This window comes from Nyctereutes procyonoides, unplaced genomic scaffold (assembly GCF_905146905.1).
Source record: "Nyctereutes procyonoides isolate TBG_1078 unplaced genomic scaffold, NYPRO_anot_genome, whole genome shotgun sequence".
Lineage (NCBI taxonomy): Eukaryota > Metazoa > Chordata > Mammalia > Carnivora > Canidae > Nyctereutes > Nyctereutes procyonoides.
This window is the reverse complement of record NW_026575130.1, coordinates 10000001-10016697: the sequence shown is the minus strand read 5'-3', so window position 1 is coordinate 10016697 and position 16697 is coordinate 10000001. Positions and strand designations below refer to the sequence as shown.

General features: G+C 44.0%; 1 protein-coding gene across 1 annotated transcript in view; it reads left to right on the top strand.

Annotated features, from left to right (window-relative positions):
• The first annotated feature begins 362 nt into the window (after positions 1-362).
• Positions 363-16697, top strand: part of HADH (hydroxyacyl-CoA dehydrogenase) — a 44713-nt gene continuing 28378 nt past the window's right edge. The window contains exon 1 of the mRNA XM_055342462.1: positions 363-581. Coding sequence (XP_055198437.1) covers positions 450-581 — 132 coding nt within the window. The 5' untranslated portion in view covers positions 363-449. The remainder of the gene's footprint in view (positions 582-16697) is intronic.

Genomic DNA, 16697 nt, shown 5'->3' with positions numbered 1-16697 from the left:
CGCCCCCGCCCCCGCGCTCAGCCCACCTCCCGGGCCCCGCCCACCTCCCAGGCCCCGCCCCCGCCCCCGCCCCCGCGCTCAGCCCACCTCCCGGGCCCCGCCCACCTCCCGGGCCCCCGCCCACCTCCCGGGCCCCCGCCCACCTCCCGGGCCCCGCCCCCCGCCGCCGCGACCACGCCCCCTTCCCCGCCCGGAGGTGTAGCCGTGCCAGACCACGTGGGCCCGGAAGCCGCGCTCGGTCGTTCGAACGCGGTCCCCGGCGGGCGCGGGCCAATGGGCGGGGCGCACCTCGAGTCTCCACCCCCGCCGTCCGTGACGTCACCGAACGCGCGGGCGCGCGGGCCGCAGGGGCGGGCCGGGCCTCCGCCCCCAGAGGTCAGCTCCTTGCTAGTCCTTGCGCCGCGGAGAGCCCCGCTGGGTCTCGTCGTCGCCGCCTTTGTGTGCGCAGCATGGCTTTCGTTACCCGCCAGTTCGTGCGCTCGGTGTCCTCCTCGTCCACTGCCTCGGCCTCGGCGAAGAAGATCATCGTCAAGCACGTGACGGTTATCGGCGGCGGGCTGATGGGCGCCGGCATCGCCCAGGTGAGCCGCCGGGCGGCCAGCGTACCCGGCTCGAGGTCGCTGCGCGCGCCAGGTGCAGGCTCCCGCCAGCAGACGGGCGGCGTGGGCGCCGGGGCAGCGGCCACCCGCCCCTCGCGGCGCGGTTGAAAAGCCTCGAGTCTGGGCCTGCGTCTCCTCCGCTCCCCCCAAAGAACCCGTGTTCTTGGATCGAGCCCCAGTCCCCTCGCCTCTGAATCCCGGCCGCCCCGGGGCGCGATGGAGGCTCCGCGCGAGGGGCTTCTGAATGCACTTTGGCACCGGGCGGTGCAGGCAGAGAGGATACTGAGGAGCAACGCGCGCGCTCGCCGCTCGGCTGAGACCGAGTTTGCTTCCAGAGGCCCGGACTGCGATCAGTTCGTTTTGTTTGTTAATTTTTCATGAGTCTTTGTCCGAGCTGTTTTCTGCTCTCCTAAACGATCTCTCTTTCCCGCCCCCCCCCCCCCGCGTCTTGTGTTTCCTTTTGCCTGTGGGTTAGCAAGAAGAAAAATAGTCCTCGTTGTGGTAGCCCTTTGTGAAGTTACCGAGTTGGAGCTTGCGAGGCCCTGGAACGAGTCCCGCTGCGAGCGCCTTGGCTAGGCAACTTTGACCTGTTCCCCTCTGTGCGGAGAACAGCGCGGTGTAAGGTCTGGGAGTGTGGGAGTAAGGTGGCTGAGAGCCCAGGAGGAGGCTCCGAGCTCGTTGTTCATCTTCAGGACTCTGCCCTGTGCCACCTGAGCTGGGCTACGGAGTCAGTTGTGCAACTGATTATCTGGATACTGTGATACTTGTATTTTATTTATTTATTTGTTTGTTTGTTTGTTTATTTATTTTCAGCGGTTACCTTCCAGGTCGTATTGGACGACTGTGATTTTCTTAGCTGATTTTATTCTTAGCGTTTCAGCCCTTTGCAACTTACGTTGTTGAGAACGGAGGCAGTTATTAACAAGTGTTTCTTAAGAGAGTACTCTAGGGCAGTGGCTACAATCAAGAAGGTTTAATTTTTTTCAGTGTCTGTTTGCAGCCAAATCCACACTTCTATGCTTGCTTTTTAAAAAAATCTTTTGGGGCGCCTGGGTGGTTCAGGGGGTTAAGTCTGACTCTTGAGTTCAGTGCAGGTCATGATCTTGGGGTTGTGGGGTCCAGCCCCGCCTTGCACTGAGTGAAGAGCCTGCTTAGGATTCTCTCCCTCCCTCCCTCCCTCTCTCTCTCTCTCTCTCTCTCTCTCTCTCTCTCAAAAACAAACAAAAACTTTTATTACTATGTCTTAATTCTCCCTCCCTGCATGTATTTTGCAGCATATTAATTGCATTTTCTCTTAAAATTAGTATTTAAATTTTTTTTTAAGATTTTATATATTCACGAGAGACACACACACACAGAGAGAAAGAGAGAGAGAGAGAGAGAGAGGCAGAGACACAGGCAGAGGGAGAAGCAGGCTCCATGAAGGGAGCCTAATGCGGGACTCAATCCCACGTCTGCAGGATCACGCCCTGGACTAAAGGTGGCGCTAAACCGCTGAGCCACCAGGGCTGGCCAAAATTAGTATTTTTTAAATATTTTTTTAATTTTTTATTTATTTATGATAGTCACAGAGAGAGAGAGAGAGAGAGAGAGGCAGAGACACAGGCAGAGGGAGAAGCAGGCTCCATGCACCGGGAGCCCTATGTGGGATTCGATCCCGGGTCTCCAGGATCGCGCCCTGGGCCAAATGCAGGCGCCAAACCGCTGCGCCACCCAGGGATCCCAAAATTAGTATTTTTAAAAAATATTTTTATCCATCTGACTTCTGACAGTCTCTCATTTCTATCTTCTGAGATCATGTTTTTGGCCATACATGGATTGCCCTTTTTGTTGTGTGGATGCCCTGGCTGCTAGATTATGGTTTCCTGTAACCTGTGTTACATCTGAAGAGGAGTAAGTCCCTTTAACCTGAAAGTTCCACATATTAGATTACGTGATACTCAGAGCTTAGCTCGGGCACACTTACATACTTCCTGCTCCACCAGACTCTCCCAAGGCTATGAGAGCAAGATTTAGTCTGGGCAGATGTAAAATAATGCACTGGTTTAAAAACACTGAAACAACATCTTGGTGACAAGTTATTAGGGCTTTATGCCTCTAGTAACAATATAGGAAATGAACAGTATCTTGAAGTCATCAATGGAAGAGGATTAGGAGTGGTGTGAAAAGCATTGCCTCAACTTTTGTACAAAGTCGGATTGCTTCCAGTGTCTGGAAGGCTGCAACCATTATTGGGATACCATGAAAAAGGGTGTTATGTTGCATGAAAAAACACAGAGGTAGCACCTAAAATTATGGGTATGGTAATGGTGCATTCACTTGAGAAAGGAGTGGGGAGAAATGACTGACATTGGTGGGAACACATACTTGGGGGTCCAATCCTTGAGTAGTTGGAGCAGGGAGTGCCTTTTCAAAATTAAGGGGGAAGAGTGTTATTTACCCCTCTGGTTGGAAACATAATGGAATTGTCATTCTGAAAGTTGAAAAAGACCAGAACTCTAGGGTAGCTGGTTGGCTCATACAGAGGAGCGTGTGACTCTTGATCTTGGGTTTGTGAGTTCGAGCCCCATATTGGTTGTGAGGCCCAGGGGAAAAAAATAAAACACCAGAAATCTAAGTAGTGAACATTCATAAGGAACACAGTTCCATTCTCACATAGCAAGGTTTTAAAGAGCCTCACCAACTTCAGGTGACAACTTTAATCCTGGGGAGGGAAACCGTGCTTTCCTGCAGAACATCTCTGTGTGCCACTGTCAGCCAGTTGGTTGGGTTCACTGATGTTTTGGGATGGTTTAGCTGATCTGTTTTTGCATTTCACCCTGAAGCATGCAATTCTAGCAGTATCACTTCATTCTTTGTGCCCCTTAACCTAGGGTTTTTGGCATAGGGTAAAGTTATTTTGCTTATTGAGTGCCACTGATGAATAAGTTGATGTGTTTTGAACATAGATTGGCTCCAGTTCATTATGGGGAATTGGATGATTTTTATGTTGGCTCTGCTTCATATGCTGGCTCTGTTAACATGGGAAAGTTACTTAACTGGCTCTGTTAACATATGAAATTTACTTAACCTATGGCTTCAGTTTACTTATTTCTAAAGTTGGACTAAGTACTAGTGTGGTAGGAGTATGGAGAGGATTGAATGAATTAGTATATGTCAGGCATTTAGCACAGTGTCTGACACCGAATAAGAGCTCACAAAATGTTTGCTGCCCTTAAAATTATTATCTTCATTGCAGTAATCCTTGTCCATTAGTCCTCCTCCCCTGGTCTCCACACCTAACTCTGATTGTTGCTGCAGAGGTGGGACTGTAATATTTAGATGGAGAATATTGGTCATGATTTTGTTCCAACATGTTTAATCTTGAACACAAATGCCAGTTGATACTGTGCTTTGTTTGCTCATGGATCTCTGAAAAGACGGAAGGCACCTTTTATCCTCACCCCCCCCGCCCCCAACCCATCATAAATCCTCAGTGAAGCCTTAAAAACACAAGCACAAACTAGCATCTAAGCTATGCATTTATCTTCACTCTTCTGAACTCTTTCTGAGGTAGTTTAATTTTATTCAGGGTGTAGCTCTATTTACAGTTTTAATTTTTGTAAAATTAATCATTTTGCCATATGTTCCAATTCATGCTGAGTGGGATAAAAAAAATTTTTTTTTGCATATGTTTTTTGGGAGCCTGACACGTTTCTCAAGCAATTTAGCAGTTTCAGATAAGTGAGGTTTGTGCTTCATTACGTTTGATCAGAGCACAGGCCATTTGTACATTTGTATTCTCTGAGAGCATCTACTTTGCCTGTCATTTTTTTTGTTTGTTTAAAATTAAAAAAAAAATCCCTTAGACTGCAGGTTAATATTTAGTAAGGTTAACTTGTGTGTTTGTCCATTACAGACTTTTGACATGGTTCTAATTACCAACTTAGCTTTGACCAGATACTTAGGCCAGCAAAGAAGCTTATAGCATTAAATTACCCTTGAGGAAGGGCAGGTTGTTTTTTGTTCTGTAAAGGAGGGGAGAAAAGGAAGAAAAGTACTAGCTGTGCATTTCTTCAATTTATTGAAAGATTCCTTTCTGAACTTTGTTTTGTTCGTTGCCTATTTTTTCATTTGAGGAGCCCAGAGAGCCCATAGCTTTCATTAAGTTACTGGGAGTGCGGGGTTGGGGGAAGCCTATGGGCTCCCTGAAAATGGACATTTCAGAAGCTGAATTCCTCAGGGCTCCTGGTACAACCTTCCTTTTAGTGCACTATATTTCTTTGAGGAAATGAGAAAGTTTGCAAGGGGTTCGAGGCCTGATTCTTCTCACCCAAAGCCTTTTTTGTTCCCCTTAAAAAGCAAAAAGGACACATTTCTTCTGGGGAAGGCTCTTTAGACAATTAAAACAAAGTTGGGGTATGGTGGGGGAGAGCATTCTAAGCTACAGATGAATGTTTCCTCAACATCTGTGTTACTTTGTGATGCTTAATAAGGACTCAAGTGGACCTGAGAGTTTTTTTCCTCCCCAGCCACTCTTCTCTGCCCCCAGTCCTGAGTTTTCTGATACTGAATGAAAGAGTGGTCACAGTTGCCCAATGTTGTTTAACTCTATTCTTTTTTTTTTTTTTTTTGCTGCAGTGAATACATCTCTGTTAAACTGTGCTTGAAAACAGTGCAGTGGCCTGGGAAAAGTTTCAGGATCACAGGAGACTGGCACAGTTACCTGGCTGTAAGCTCTCCTTTTGAGTGTTCTTTCTGGAGGGGATGTTTTTTTGTTTTTGTTTTTAAAGATTTTATTTATTTATTTATTTATGAGAGACGCAGAGAGAGAGAGAGAGAGGCAGAGACACAGAGACACAGAGACACAGGCAGAGGGAGATGCAGGCTCCATACAGGGAGCCTGATGCGAGACTCGATCCCGGGTCTCCAGGATCACACCCTGGGCTGAAGGTGGTGAGCCCCCCAGGCTGCCCGGCGATGTTTTTATTCAGGTTAGCTCCCTCCTTAAGGGTATAGGATGCATTCGTCATGAAGCTCTTCCCTCGGTCCCTGTGTTGTTGCTCACTTCTTTGCCGGGCTCTTGTCTGAGCTTCATCCATGTACTGGGACAGCAAAACCAGCCCTTGTCAGCATATTAGTCATTGGGGCTGGAGCTAATGTAGAAGAGGTGGGGCTAATAGACAAAAAAGAATGCCAAAGAATATGTTTGGACATTGTAGAGCAGAAATGGCACCTCAGTCAGGTTTCGGGTGTTCTCTACCATGTCCTAGATCCAGCCTCGCTGTTACCTGCCCCTTGCTTGAGTTTCTAATTCCCCCCCCCACTTCTGTTTCTCCCCGTATCTGCCTCAGGCACACTCCTCACTGCTTAGCTGTCCTAGGACCACAGGGGGCTTACACTGCTCTTCTCCACCCTGCGTCTGCCTGGGGTATATTAACGTCTGCCTGGGGTATATTAACGCAGTTTCTGGTGAGTGGTGGTGTAACACTTGAAAGTGAGCAGGGTATGAGGTGCCTCCCAGAGCTTAGCACCCAGCCCTACCTACCTGTCCTTGCTATAGGAACCTTAGGTGAGTCATTTAACCCTTCTCTGCCTCTTTTATCTGCGGACAAGGATACTTGCCTCACGGTGCTGTGAGAGCTAAATGCCCAAAGAGACCTAACTAGCATGTTCAGTGGGAACTGTTCAGTAAATGTTGCTTTCACGTAGACTTGTGAGATCAATCCGGCGATGATTTCTCTAATTCTAGATTCTCTTCGCTGTCTTTGAAGAGGTTTGATCCCCGAAGCCTAGGTAACCACAGTTCTGCCCTCACCCCTGGCCTCTGCTATGTTGTGGAGAGAAGTGTGGTCTCCCTGGGCAAAGGGGTTTTTACAGGTATCTGGAATCAACAGATAAAAGGTTGACCTCTCCTTAGCTCTAGACTCAAAGTTAGAATCATTCCCTGGTGATCTCTCTTTGGCTGCTCTGATGCCATTTTCTGCCGAGAATAGACTCAAACTCACTTGCCAAGACTTAATTATTTATCATGTTCCCTTCCTTTGTCCCCTCCAGCTTTCCCTGGGACTTTTCTTCCCTCTGTCATTACCACACTTGTTCTTCCAGCCACATATACTCTGAAGATGGGGTCATGGTCAGAGTCTCCTCTGTGCCACAAAAGGTTTTGAGGCTTTCCTCTGTGAGGAGTGTTCTTTTCCCTGTGCTCCCCTTTGTAATTCCTGGACCCGGCATTGATACTTGAATTGTTGTGGGAGCCTCTTACTTGGACCTTTTTCAGCAAACCTCCCCCCCATCCCCCGCCCCGCCATTGTAGCAAACATTGCCATACTAATCTTCCTAGAGAGCAGTTTGGATTTGGAACTGTCTCTTCTACTCAGAAAGTATTCCTCATGGCAACATCTCAGAGAAATACTTAAATATAACCAAGAGTTTGTTGATGCTAGTGACACGTCCAGTTATACCTTCTTGGGGTTGCTGAGAGATGGGAGGAGAGAGTCCTGGGAGAGGAGTTATTTTTCTCTACATTACCAACTCCAGATGCTTATTGAATTTTCAAAAAAAAAATTTTCTTTTGACAGACTTCTCATTTGAAGATGGAAGTGCATTTCTTTAGCTTTTTAGAATTACTTTTTGAAATATAAAAATCTAAGTAAAAAAAAATAAACTAGCTAATGAATTAAACTGTTTTAAGAACAAACCAGCTGGTTATGGTGGCAGTGGTAGTTGAAAGCCTCAACGGAACGCCTTTTTTGATTATCGAAGTTAGTGAAGACAACAACTGCTGAAGGCAGAGTTGAAGGAATTGCACAATCAGAGATAATCATAAACCCAGAGTTGCCAGCTCTGAGAAACACATCTGATTTATGACTTTTTCCCTCCTTGGATCAAATCAGCTCAAGGGCAGGCCTTGATGCAAAAACAGCAACCTCTGGGGTACAGTCAGCGTCATGAGCACTAACTCAGTGCACTTATTCTGGGAATTGGAAGGAAGTCAGAATAGTTTTCTGAGAGAATGTACAGCTGATAACATGCAGTCCTCCTGTAGTAGGGGCACATGGGACAGCTCACTGTACTAGTTGATGTAGTTCTCACAAATTTACCATTCAGGTTATGTTTCAGAGAAGCTGCTTCAAATCTGGCGATGTGTTTACAAAAATATATAAATCCAGCATGCTTCTGCTTGGCATGTTTACTTGGCCCTGTGGCCGGAGTACTCAGAGGCTTTTGAAACTGTGCTATTCACCTGGCCTATTTTTACAGCACTGAAGCACCCTTGTCTAAAAATATTTCTCCCTGGCTAAGCCTGCCTTCCACCAAGGCTAGGGAAGTCATGGAGCTATGAGGACATAGCCCTCAAATAAATTTTTTCCATTACAGATTGTCCTCAAGGGCTTACAGTGAATGGGTACTGTAATATAAAACAAGAGCTTTAAATGGGTTGTTTAAATTGTAGTCACTCAAGGTAAAGTGCCAGAAAGAGCTCTCCTTAATATAAAAATAACATGTCTATCGGAGGGGAGAAAAAAGACCTTTCTTTTTGTGTTCTGTTTCTCCGCTACTATCTCCTTCTCAGAAAGTTGGGACCAACCTGGGTGGTATTGTTGCATTATGCAAGAAGGAATGTGGTTTCTTTGCATCCATGACACATGAAATGCTTTTCTGAGTAAGAGCCTTCGGTAATATAATGATTTTCACACTGAGGGAGGCCCTCAGGCACACGGATGAAAAGAACCCTGGACTTTCAGGAGATCTGATCTCATCTTGGCGTTCCAAGATGCTCAGTCAGTACTTCCTGAGGGCCCAGCAGCCAGGTCGGGTCTTGGTGCTCACTGAACAGAGACGAATGACATTTTTTTGTCAGGAGCCTGCTGTAGGAAAGTAGGGAAGCCAGCGTTGTTGTCTTAACAGTGGTGAGTCGTAACAGTGTGGTGGGTGCAGTGGTGAGGGTGTACAGGGGTATTATAGGAGCACCAGAGGGATACCCAGCCCAGGGCCAAAGAAGATCTTGCAGCGTAAGATCTGGAAAAGTAATCTCACTTAGTATCTGTGATATCCAGTACTTGGTATGTGTGATGATACTCAGATTTAGTGAGGAGAGGTTGGGGAGAAGGTGTGGACAGTGCAGAGGCCAGGAGATGAGACAGTAGTAGATATGGAGGCTATAGGCCTTGCTGTGGTGTTGGGGTGTTAGGCATCAGTGAACAGTGTGTCTGGAGAGGAGGTGAATCTCCATCCTGGAGGGCTTTGCATGCCATACGTAGGAACTTAAGTTTTATTCTTTGGTCACTGGGTTCCATTGAAGAGTTTGATGGAGTAAGTATTATAGACAGAAGTACCTTTCATGGAATTACATTGTGGGTAGATCACTACTGCCTGTATGTGATCTTAAGTGAATAGTTTTTCAACTTTAGTTCTATTTCTTTCCTCAGTAAAATGAAAGTGTTGTGTTGGGTTAGAACAAAGGTATTTTTTTTTTCATTGTAAATATATACATAACGTGAACTATAATTTTTGCCATTTTTAAATTGCAGGTATTCCCCGCTTTCCAAGAACTTGCTTTACACCACTTTGCTTTTACGAAAGATCTACATTAGTCCCTGTTTTTGGTAATTGGAAAAAACGCATGGTGGATTTTACTTTTATGAAAACAGGTGAAAAGCCAAAATAGCACTCAGCATTTGTTTGGCAGTGAGCCATTACAGAGGCAACACACACTGTAAGCAGCTTCTTCCCTGGGAACTACACTTAGCTTCAAGGCATCACAGCTTTGAACTGTGTCTCTGAGCATCTGTGCTTTATCTAAATTTATTTTGTGTATCCATTGGCAAGATGTGTCCTAAGGTATCAGAGAAGCGTAAGAGGGGTTATTTTTTGGGTCTGAGGAGGCTCAAAATTTTTCCATATAAATTAATGGTAATTGCTTCTTTGTTTTACATCATTTTGGCTTACACAAGTTTTCATAAGAGTGCTCTACTTCGAGATAGTATCGCCAGGGAAACCTGTATGCAATTCAATGGCATTTAGATCTCTACAAAAGATGGTTTTGTTGCAAAACCATCACCATCATCTATCTCCAGAGCTCTGCATCTTACAAAACTGAAGTTCTGTACCCACTGAATGATAACTTCTCTTCACCCTTCCCCAGCCCTTAGAACCAGACATCTACTTTCTATCTCTGAATTTGACTGTTCTAGGTACATAAATGGAACCATACAGTATTCTTTTGTGACTAGCTTATTTCACTTAGTATTATATCTTCAAGGTTCATTCATATTGTACCATGTGTCAGAGTTTCCTTCTTTTCTAGGGAATAATAGTTCAGTGGAATATTTTTAAATGGAATAATGTATATACTGTATTTTGTCTATCCATTTATCTGTCTTGGGATACTTGGGTTACTTCCACTTTTTGGTTACTGTGAATAATGCTGCTGTGAATATGGGTATACAGAGGAATAACAAGGGCTATTGAAAGTCCTTGCTTTCAGTTCTTTTGGGTATATACCTAGAAGTAGAATTGCTGGATAATATGTAATTATCTGTAAATTTTTGAGGAATTGCTATGATGTATTCCACAGCAGCTGCAACATTTTACATTCTCATCAGCAGTGTGCAAGGGTGCCAGTTTCTCCATATCTTTGCTAATATTTATTTTCTGTTTTGTTTTGTTTTTCTAATAGCCATCCTAATGGATGTGAATAGATTAGAGGTTTTTACACTAAAGACTGATGGACTTTAAGGGTTCTATGAATCTCCTTGGTGGTGTGCAAACTTCCTTTCCCTAACCTCTGTTTTATATATTGCTCTTCTGTATGTATCCCATAAAGGAGGATTTTATGGTTAAAGAAGTTTGAAAGTCACTACACTGAATGATCTTTAGAGTATCTTTCTGCTCTAAAAATCAATGGTCTTGGTTTCTGTGGCTAATAAACGTGAATAAATGCTTTTGCTGGTCCCTGACCTTGCAATAGTTGAGAAGCTAAGGTGCCTTAGTTTGCCCAGTGGGATAAAGGAGAAACCTGTGTTGGAGGGAGTGAGCTTGTGTGTCTGTGGCCATCCTTGACCTGGCTTACACATGTGTCCCTCACAAATGGTCACAAATACTACAGGGTTTGTATGCCTCTAGCCTTGCCTATAGCTTCTTTGATAAAAAGGTACAAGATGTAGTCATATCCTGGAAGAAATTAAGCATAAGTTCATTTTTGAAATCACAGGGTACTCCTACTGCACGGCAGTTGTCCTTCAGTTCCCCTTTTGCCTGATATCTTAACCACCGGTGCCAGTAAACAGTTAATCTGCTTGCCAAAATGATAGAGACTCTTGGAGCAGTTTTTCCCCTTGGTAATTGACTAAAGGACTCTGGTTATTAGCTCTTTTTGTTGTTATTGTTACTGTACTTTTCAAAGTAGAGTGATTTTTCATAATTCTGAAATAACTTGAAAGTTACATAAAATGTATTCTAGTTTCTAGTTATAATCATGACTGTTTTTCTTTTTCAGGTTTTTTTGAATTCCAGTTAGCGTACAGTGTAATATTAGTTTCAGGTGTAGAATTTAGTGATTTGTCACTTACATACAACATCTGATGCCCGTCACAAGTGCCCTCCTTAATAATGATCATGCATCTAGCCCATCCCCTGCCACCTCCCCCCAATAACCCTGTTTGTTCTCTATAATTAAGACACTCTTTCCTGGTTTGCCTTTCTTCCCCCTCCACCATGTTCAGCTGTTTTGATTTTTAAATTCCACATATGAGTAAAATTATACAATATTTGTCTTTCTCTGACTCATTTTGTTTAGCATTATACTCACTAGCTCCATCCGTCTTTGCAAATGGCAAGATTTCATTCTGTTTTTATGGCTAAGTAATATTCCATTAAACACCCTCCCTGCACACACACCCACCCCACTTCTGTCCATTCATCAGTAGATGGAGGTTTGGGCTCTTGACATAGTTTAGCTGTTGTTGACAATGCTGCCATAAACATTGGTGTGCGTTATCTCCCTTCGAATCTGTATTTTTATGTCCTTTGGGTAAATACCTAGTAGTGCAGTTGCTGGATCATAGAGTAGTTCTATTTTTTACTTTTTGAGGAAACTTCATACTGTTTTCCAAACTGGCTGCACCAGTTTGCATTCCCACCAACAGGGTACAAGAGTTCCCCTTTCTCCAAATCCTTGCCAACATCTGTTGTTTCTTGTGTTAACTTTAGCCACTCTGTATAGTCATGACTTCTTGAGAACTTTGCCTTAAGATAATTTACAAACTAAGGCTTTTTAGAAATAAATCTGTCACTCATGTGTTCTTTTCACAAATACTAATAAGTGTCTTGCATGTGCTGGGTATTGGGGAGGGTAAAAGGCAATATGTGGTTGGTGCTCTTGAGGAACTCATTGTCCAGAGAAGGAAATACAAGCATCAACAACTAATTAATAAAAGGCAGACAGATTGCCTTTTTGTCATATCTGGAATGTGACCTGATACAGATGAAAGTTTTGGTTTAAATATCTTAAGGTAAGGGTGCCTGGGTGGCTCAGTTGTCTCCCTCTCCCTCCACCGCTCCCCCTACTCATGCTCACTTGTGCACGTGCATGCTCCTTCTAAAATAAGTAAGTAAATCTTAAAAAAATACCTTAAGGTAAGACTTTTAAATATATAAGATATGATCTGATCTATATGATGCATCTTCTATGGTAAGGAAAAAGGGACATTTAAAAAGTATATGTATAAGGCCATCTGGGTGGCTCAGTCAGTTAAGCATATGACTCTTGATTTTGGTTCAGGTCATGATCTCAGGGTTGTGAGATCAAGCCCCAAGTCTCGCTCCATTCTGGGAGTGGAGCCTGCTTAAGATTAAGAGTCTCTCCCTCTGCACCTTCCCACCCCTACCCCCAGCTTGCACGCTCTCTCTTAAAAAAAAAAAAGGCATATGTATATATTGTACTACGTATGTGTATATGAAATTTATATTTACTGGAAATATTTTTATTTTTTAAAAATATTTACTTATTTATTTATTCATGATAGAGAGAGAGAGACAGAGAGGCAGAGACACAGGAGGAGGGAGAAGCAGGCTCCATGCCAGGAGCCCGACGTGGGACCTGATCCCGGGACTCCAGGATCATGCCCTGGGCCAAAGGCAGGCGCCAAACCACTGAGCCACCCAGGGATCCCTGGAAATATTTTTAAAAGATTTTTTTTTATTCAGAGAGAGAGAGAGAGTGGGTGGAGGGACAGAGAGAGAATCTGAAGCAGACTCCATGCTAAGCATGGAGCCTGATACGGGTCATAATCTCAAGACCCTGATACCTGAACCGAAATCAGGAGTCAGACACTTAACTGACTGAGCCACCCAGACGCCCTTACTGGAAATTCTGGTTGGACTACAGATGGAGTGTGCCAGAACCACCCTGTGTTGGTATTGGGGTAACAGCAAATTCAGACTCTGAAGTGGATGATGCAACACCTCTTTTGAGAAGGTCTCTAGGTATTATGTTGAGATCATCATTAAAAGTTGGTGTTGCTCAACTTTTCCTTATCTAATTTATCTTTTATTTTTCACATTTGGAATTTCTTCCATGTACTGGTTGGTTAGTGACTATTATTCTGAACTATGTGAGATTTTTACAACATAAAATAGCCTATGACCAATTTGGTTTTGATTTATCTGTTGTGTTCATATCCTCATGATTGCATTGCCTTTACAAAACAGAGCAGCGGTTGATAACTGATGGCTTACAGCAGCTCTGTGTTTTTTCATTCAATGTTTGGAGTCCTACATGAAAGATATTTTGTATCTGTAAATTAGTAGAAGTGCCAAGAAAGTTAAAGGTTGGGAAAGTTTTCACCAATGGAGAAATAGTCTCTGTGTTGAATTATAAAAGATGATTGGAGTCCCCCAAGCAGTAGTTGGGGAGAGGGGGCATCATGGTGGAGGGAAACACCTGGGCTGGGGTATGAACCAGTGAAATGGTACGGAGGAGGAAGAAGTGTGGTGTGGCTGGAGAAGAGTACAGGTTCAGGTTACTATACTCCAAAGCATTTAGTACTTAGTTATTTAGGGGACAGTCACCATGTGCAAGGTTTGTGATAAATACCGGAAGACATAAAGAAAAAATCAGTTTCTGCCTTAAGGAACTTCAATCCAGGAGCAGAGAATGCTAGACAAAGATCCAAATGACAGTTTACTTTGGTATAAAGTAGTAGAGTAAGACCAGTAAATATCTAGCTCTGAGGTTTCAAAACAAAAAAGAGCACATTCATTTGGAAAAAGGCTCCATGGAGATGGTAGCATTTGAAGTGGGTCTTGAATAATGGGTAGGATTTTCTTGGACAGTGATTAAGAAAAAAAGTGTTGTAGAGCAAATTGTGACCGACAGAAGAATGGTACCATTAATGAAGGTCAAGATGGTGACTGGGGACAGAATGTTAGTTGTAGGCACAGGTTGAATTATGAGAATGTTTGAGGTTCCAGAAGAAAAAGACAGAAAAAGAATATTGAAAGCAGAACCTTGAAAGATACCTTTGTTTAGAGGCTGAGAAGATTGAGAAGTCAATATGGCCAATAGGAGCAGAGATAAGAAATAGAGAAAGAAATGGAAAAGAGAGTTTAAAAAATAAGCCGTAGTTGGCCGAGTATAGGGCTCTGGAAAAAGTAAAGGATGAAGTCAAAGAACAGGTATTGGCTTTAGCAATTAGAAGACCACAGATAAGTTAGCTGTAATTTCGTACAGCAGTGGTGATGGAGGAAACCATACTCCTAGGGTTTAGGAACTGCATGGCTGGGGAGAAGGTGGAAGCACCAAGTGTGGTGACCAGAGTGGCAGCTAACAAGCATCATTGCACTTTCTGTGTGCCCAGCATTGGTCTAAGCACTTGGAATGCATTTGCTTCTTTAATCGTCACTGCAGTCCAGTGAGATGGATACTGTGTTATCCCTCATGACACATCAGGAAACCATAGATAGGCTGAAGAACTTGCCTGAAGTCATGCGGCGAGTGGCTAAGCCAGGATTTAAACCTAGGAAGTCCAGTTCTAAACCTTGTGTTCTGTATGCTGCTCTGCCGCCCAGTAGTTGAAGGACTTTGGTGGTGAAGTGAAGGCCAGCATTAGGCAGTTAAGGAAGTTTGCAGGTGCTCCCTCCCCTTTTTTTTTAAGTTTTATTTATTTATTTTAGAGAGAGTGCAAGAGTGCACGCTCGCACACCCGGGGCGGGGGGGGGGGGGGCGGCAGGGAGACTCTCTAGCAGACAGACACCCTCCTGAGCCAGGAGCCGGATGTGGCCTCAGTCCCACAGCCCTGAGATCATGATCTGAGCCGAAACCAAGAGTTGGATGCTTCACTGACTAAGCCACCCAGGTGCCCCTTACTTTCTTCTTAAATGAAGAAAGATCCCAGTCTTTTTGTAAAAATGGAAGGACATAGAAAGGAAAACCTGAAAATGAAAACCAGAAAGGGCACAAGTCTTGGGATGAGAAGATGTAAAAACACAAACAAAATAAAATGATTTACCTTAGGAGGCTGTACCTGGATCCAGTTTAGGCCTCAGACTGTCAAACAAAGTGGAAGGGAGGTCCTAGAGTAAAAATGATATGCTCCTGTGACATGCCAGGTACCATTTTGGGTGTTTAACATGCATTAACTCATTTAGTCTCAACAACCTTGTTGCCCTGTTTTTCCCTAGATCAGGAGATGGCCCACAGAGGTCATGGAATGTTTCCCATCTCACAGCTGGGAATTGAGTTCCAGGTGGACTAGCTCTTGCCCAGCTCAGAATGGTCTTGACTGTTCCCCTTAGGCCCAGCCTTGCCTTTTCTGTCAAGAATAGCCAGCATGTGAGCTCCAGATGCAGACAGCCCTGCCTTCAAATCCTAATCATCTCCAGACCATCAGCTTGCTTATTGTTAAAATGCCCAAGGCTGTTATGAAGATGAAATTGGGTAATTTATAAGTGAAAGCTCTCTGAGAGCAGGGAATTTGTTTTGTTCACTACCTCATCTCAGAGTCTGGAAGAGGCACAAACAACATAGGTATTGAGTTAGTGGTAGGCAGTAGTTTAAGGAATGAATGGAAATGTGGCCAGCATGGTGCTTGAAATGGTAGTTCCCTCCATTCATAGGGGAGCGCAGGTGTTGGGGAGGGGATCAAGAATGCTCATTTCTAAGAAGCCAAGTTTTTTTGTCTGTGACTTGGTCATTTGTTGAAAGCATTTTTTAATAATCCTACATTTTTCACCCAGACTATTCTCAAAGGCTTTCCCACTGTGCAGATTGTTTGTGTACCCCAGTACAATTATTTCGCTTCCAAGAGCAACACAGCAGTCTTGTTCTGCTCTTAGCCTTCAAACCAGAGTGTAACTGAAAGCCATGAATGAAGACCTCACTGCTTTCATTGGGAAAGAGTAACTGGAAAGCCACAACCATGAACCACCGTATCGATCATAGGAGAGAAGTGTGCCTCAGCAGCAGTTAGGTATGATTCTTATAAGAAAGAGAGGCTAGATGGGAAAGAGATTTTAAGGTCAAAAGAAGAAGCTAAAAGAACTGTGTAGGATGACCTTAGGAGTTATGAGTTTCACACTTTTAGACCTGGGTGGTTAGTGGAGGAAGAAACATGAACCCATGGAGACTTTTTGACTTGCACTTTAAGAAAATGAAACAAACATCTGTTAAGGTTGGGAGAGATGAATTTAAAGTGAGGAGACTCAGTTGGGAGGCTTTTGCTGTTGAAGAATGTGCCCCTACACTACTAGTGTATTATTTTGTGGGACTGAAAGAGGAATGCTGTTGAACCCCAAGTGTCAACACTGTTTCTTTTTTTTCTTTTTTCTTTTTTTTTTAAAGATTTTATTTATTCATGAGAGACACACGGCGGAGGGGGGAGAGAGAGAGGCAGAGGGAGAAGCAGGCTCCATGCAGGGAGCCCCACATGGGACTGGATCCCGAGTCTCCAAGATCAAGCCCTGGGCTGAAGGCAGGCACTAAGCTGCTGAGCCACCCAGGGATCCCTGTGTTTCAGTTTAAAGGTGTAGCGCTTTTTTTTTTTTTATTTGTAACTTTTTTTTTTATACACACCTTCTTCTTAATATTAGATATTGTGATTCCAGAAAGGTTAGATG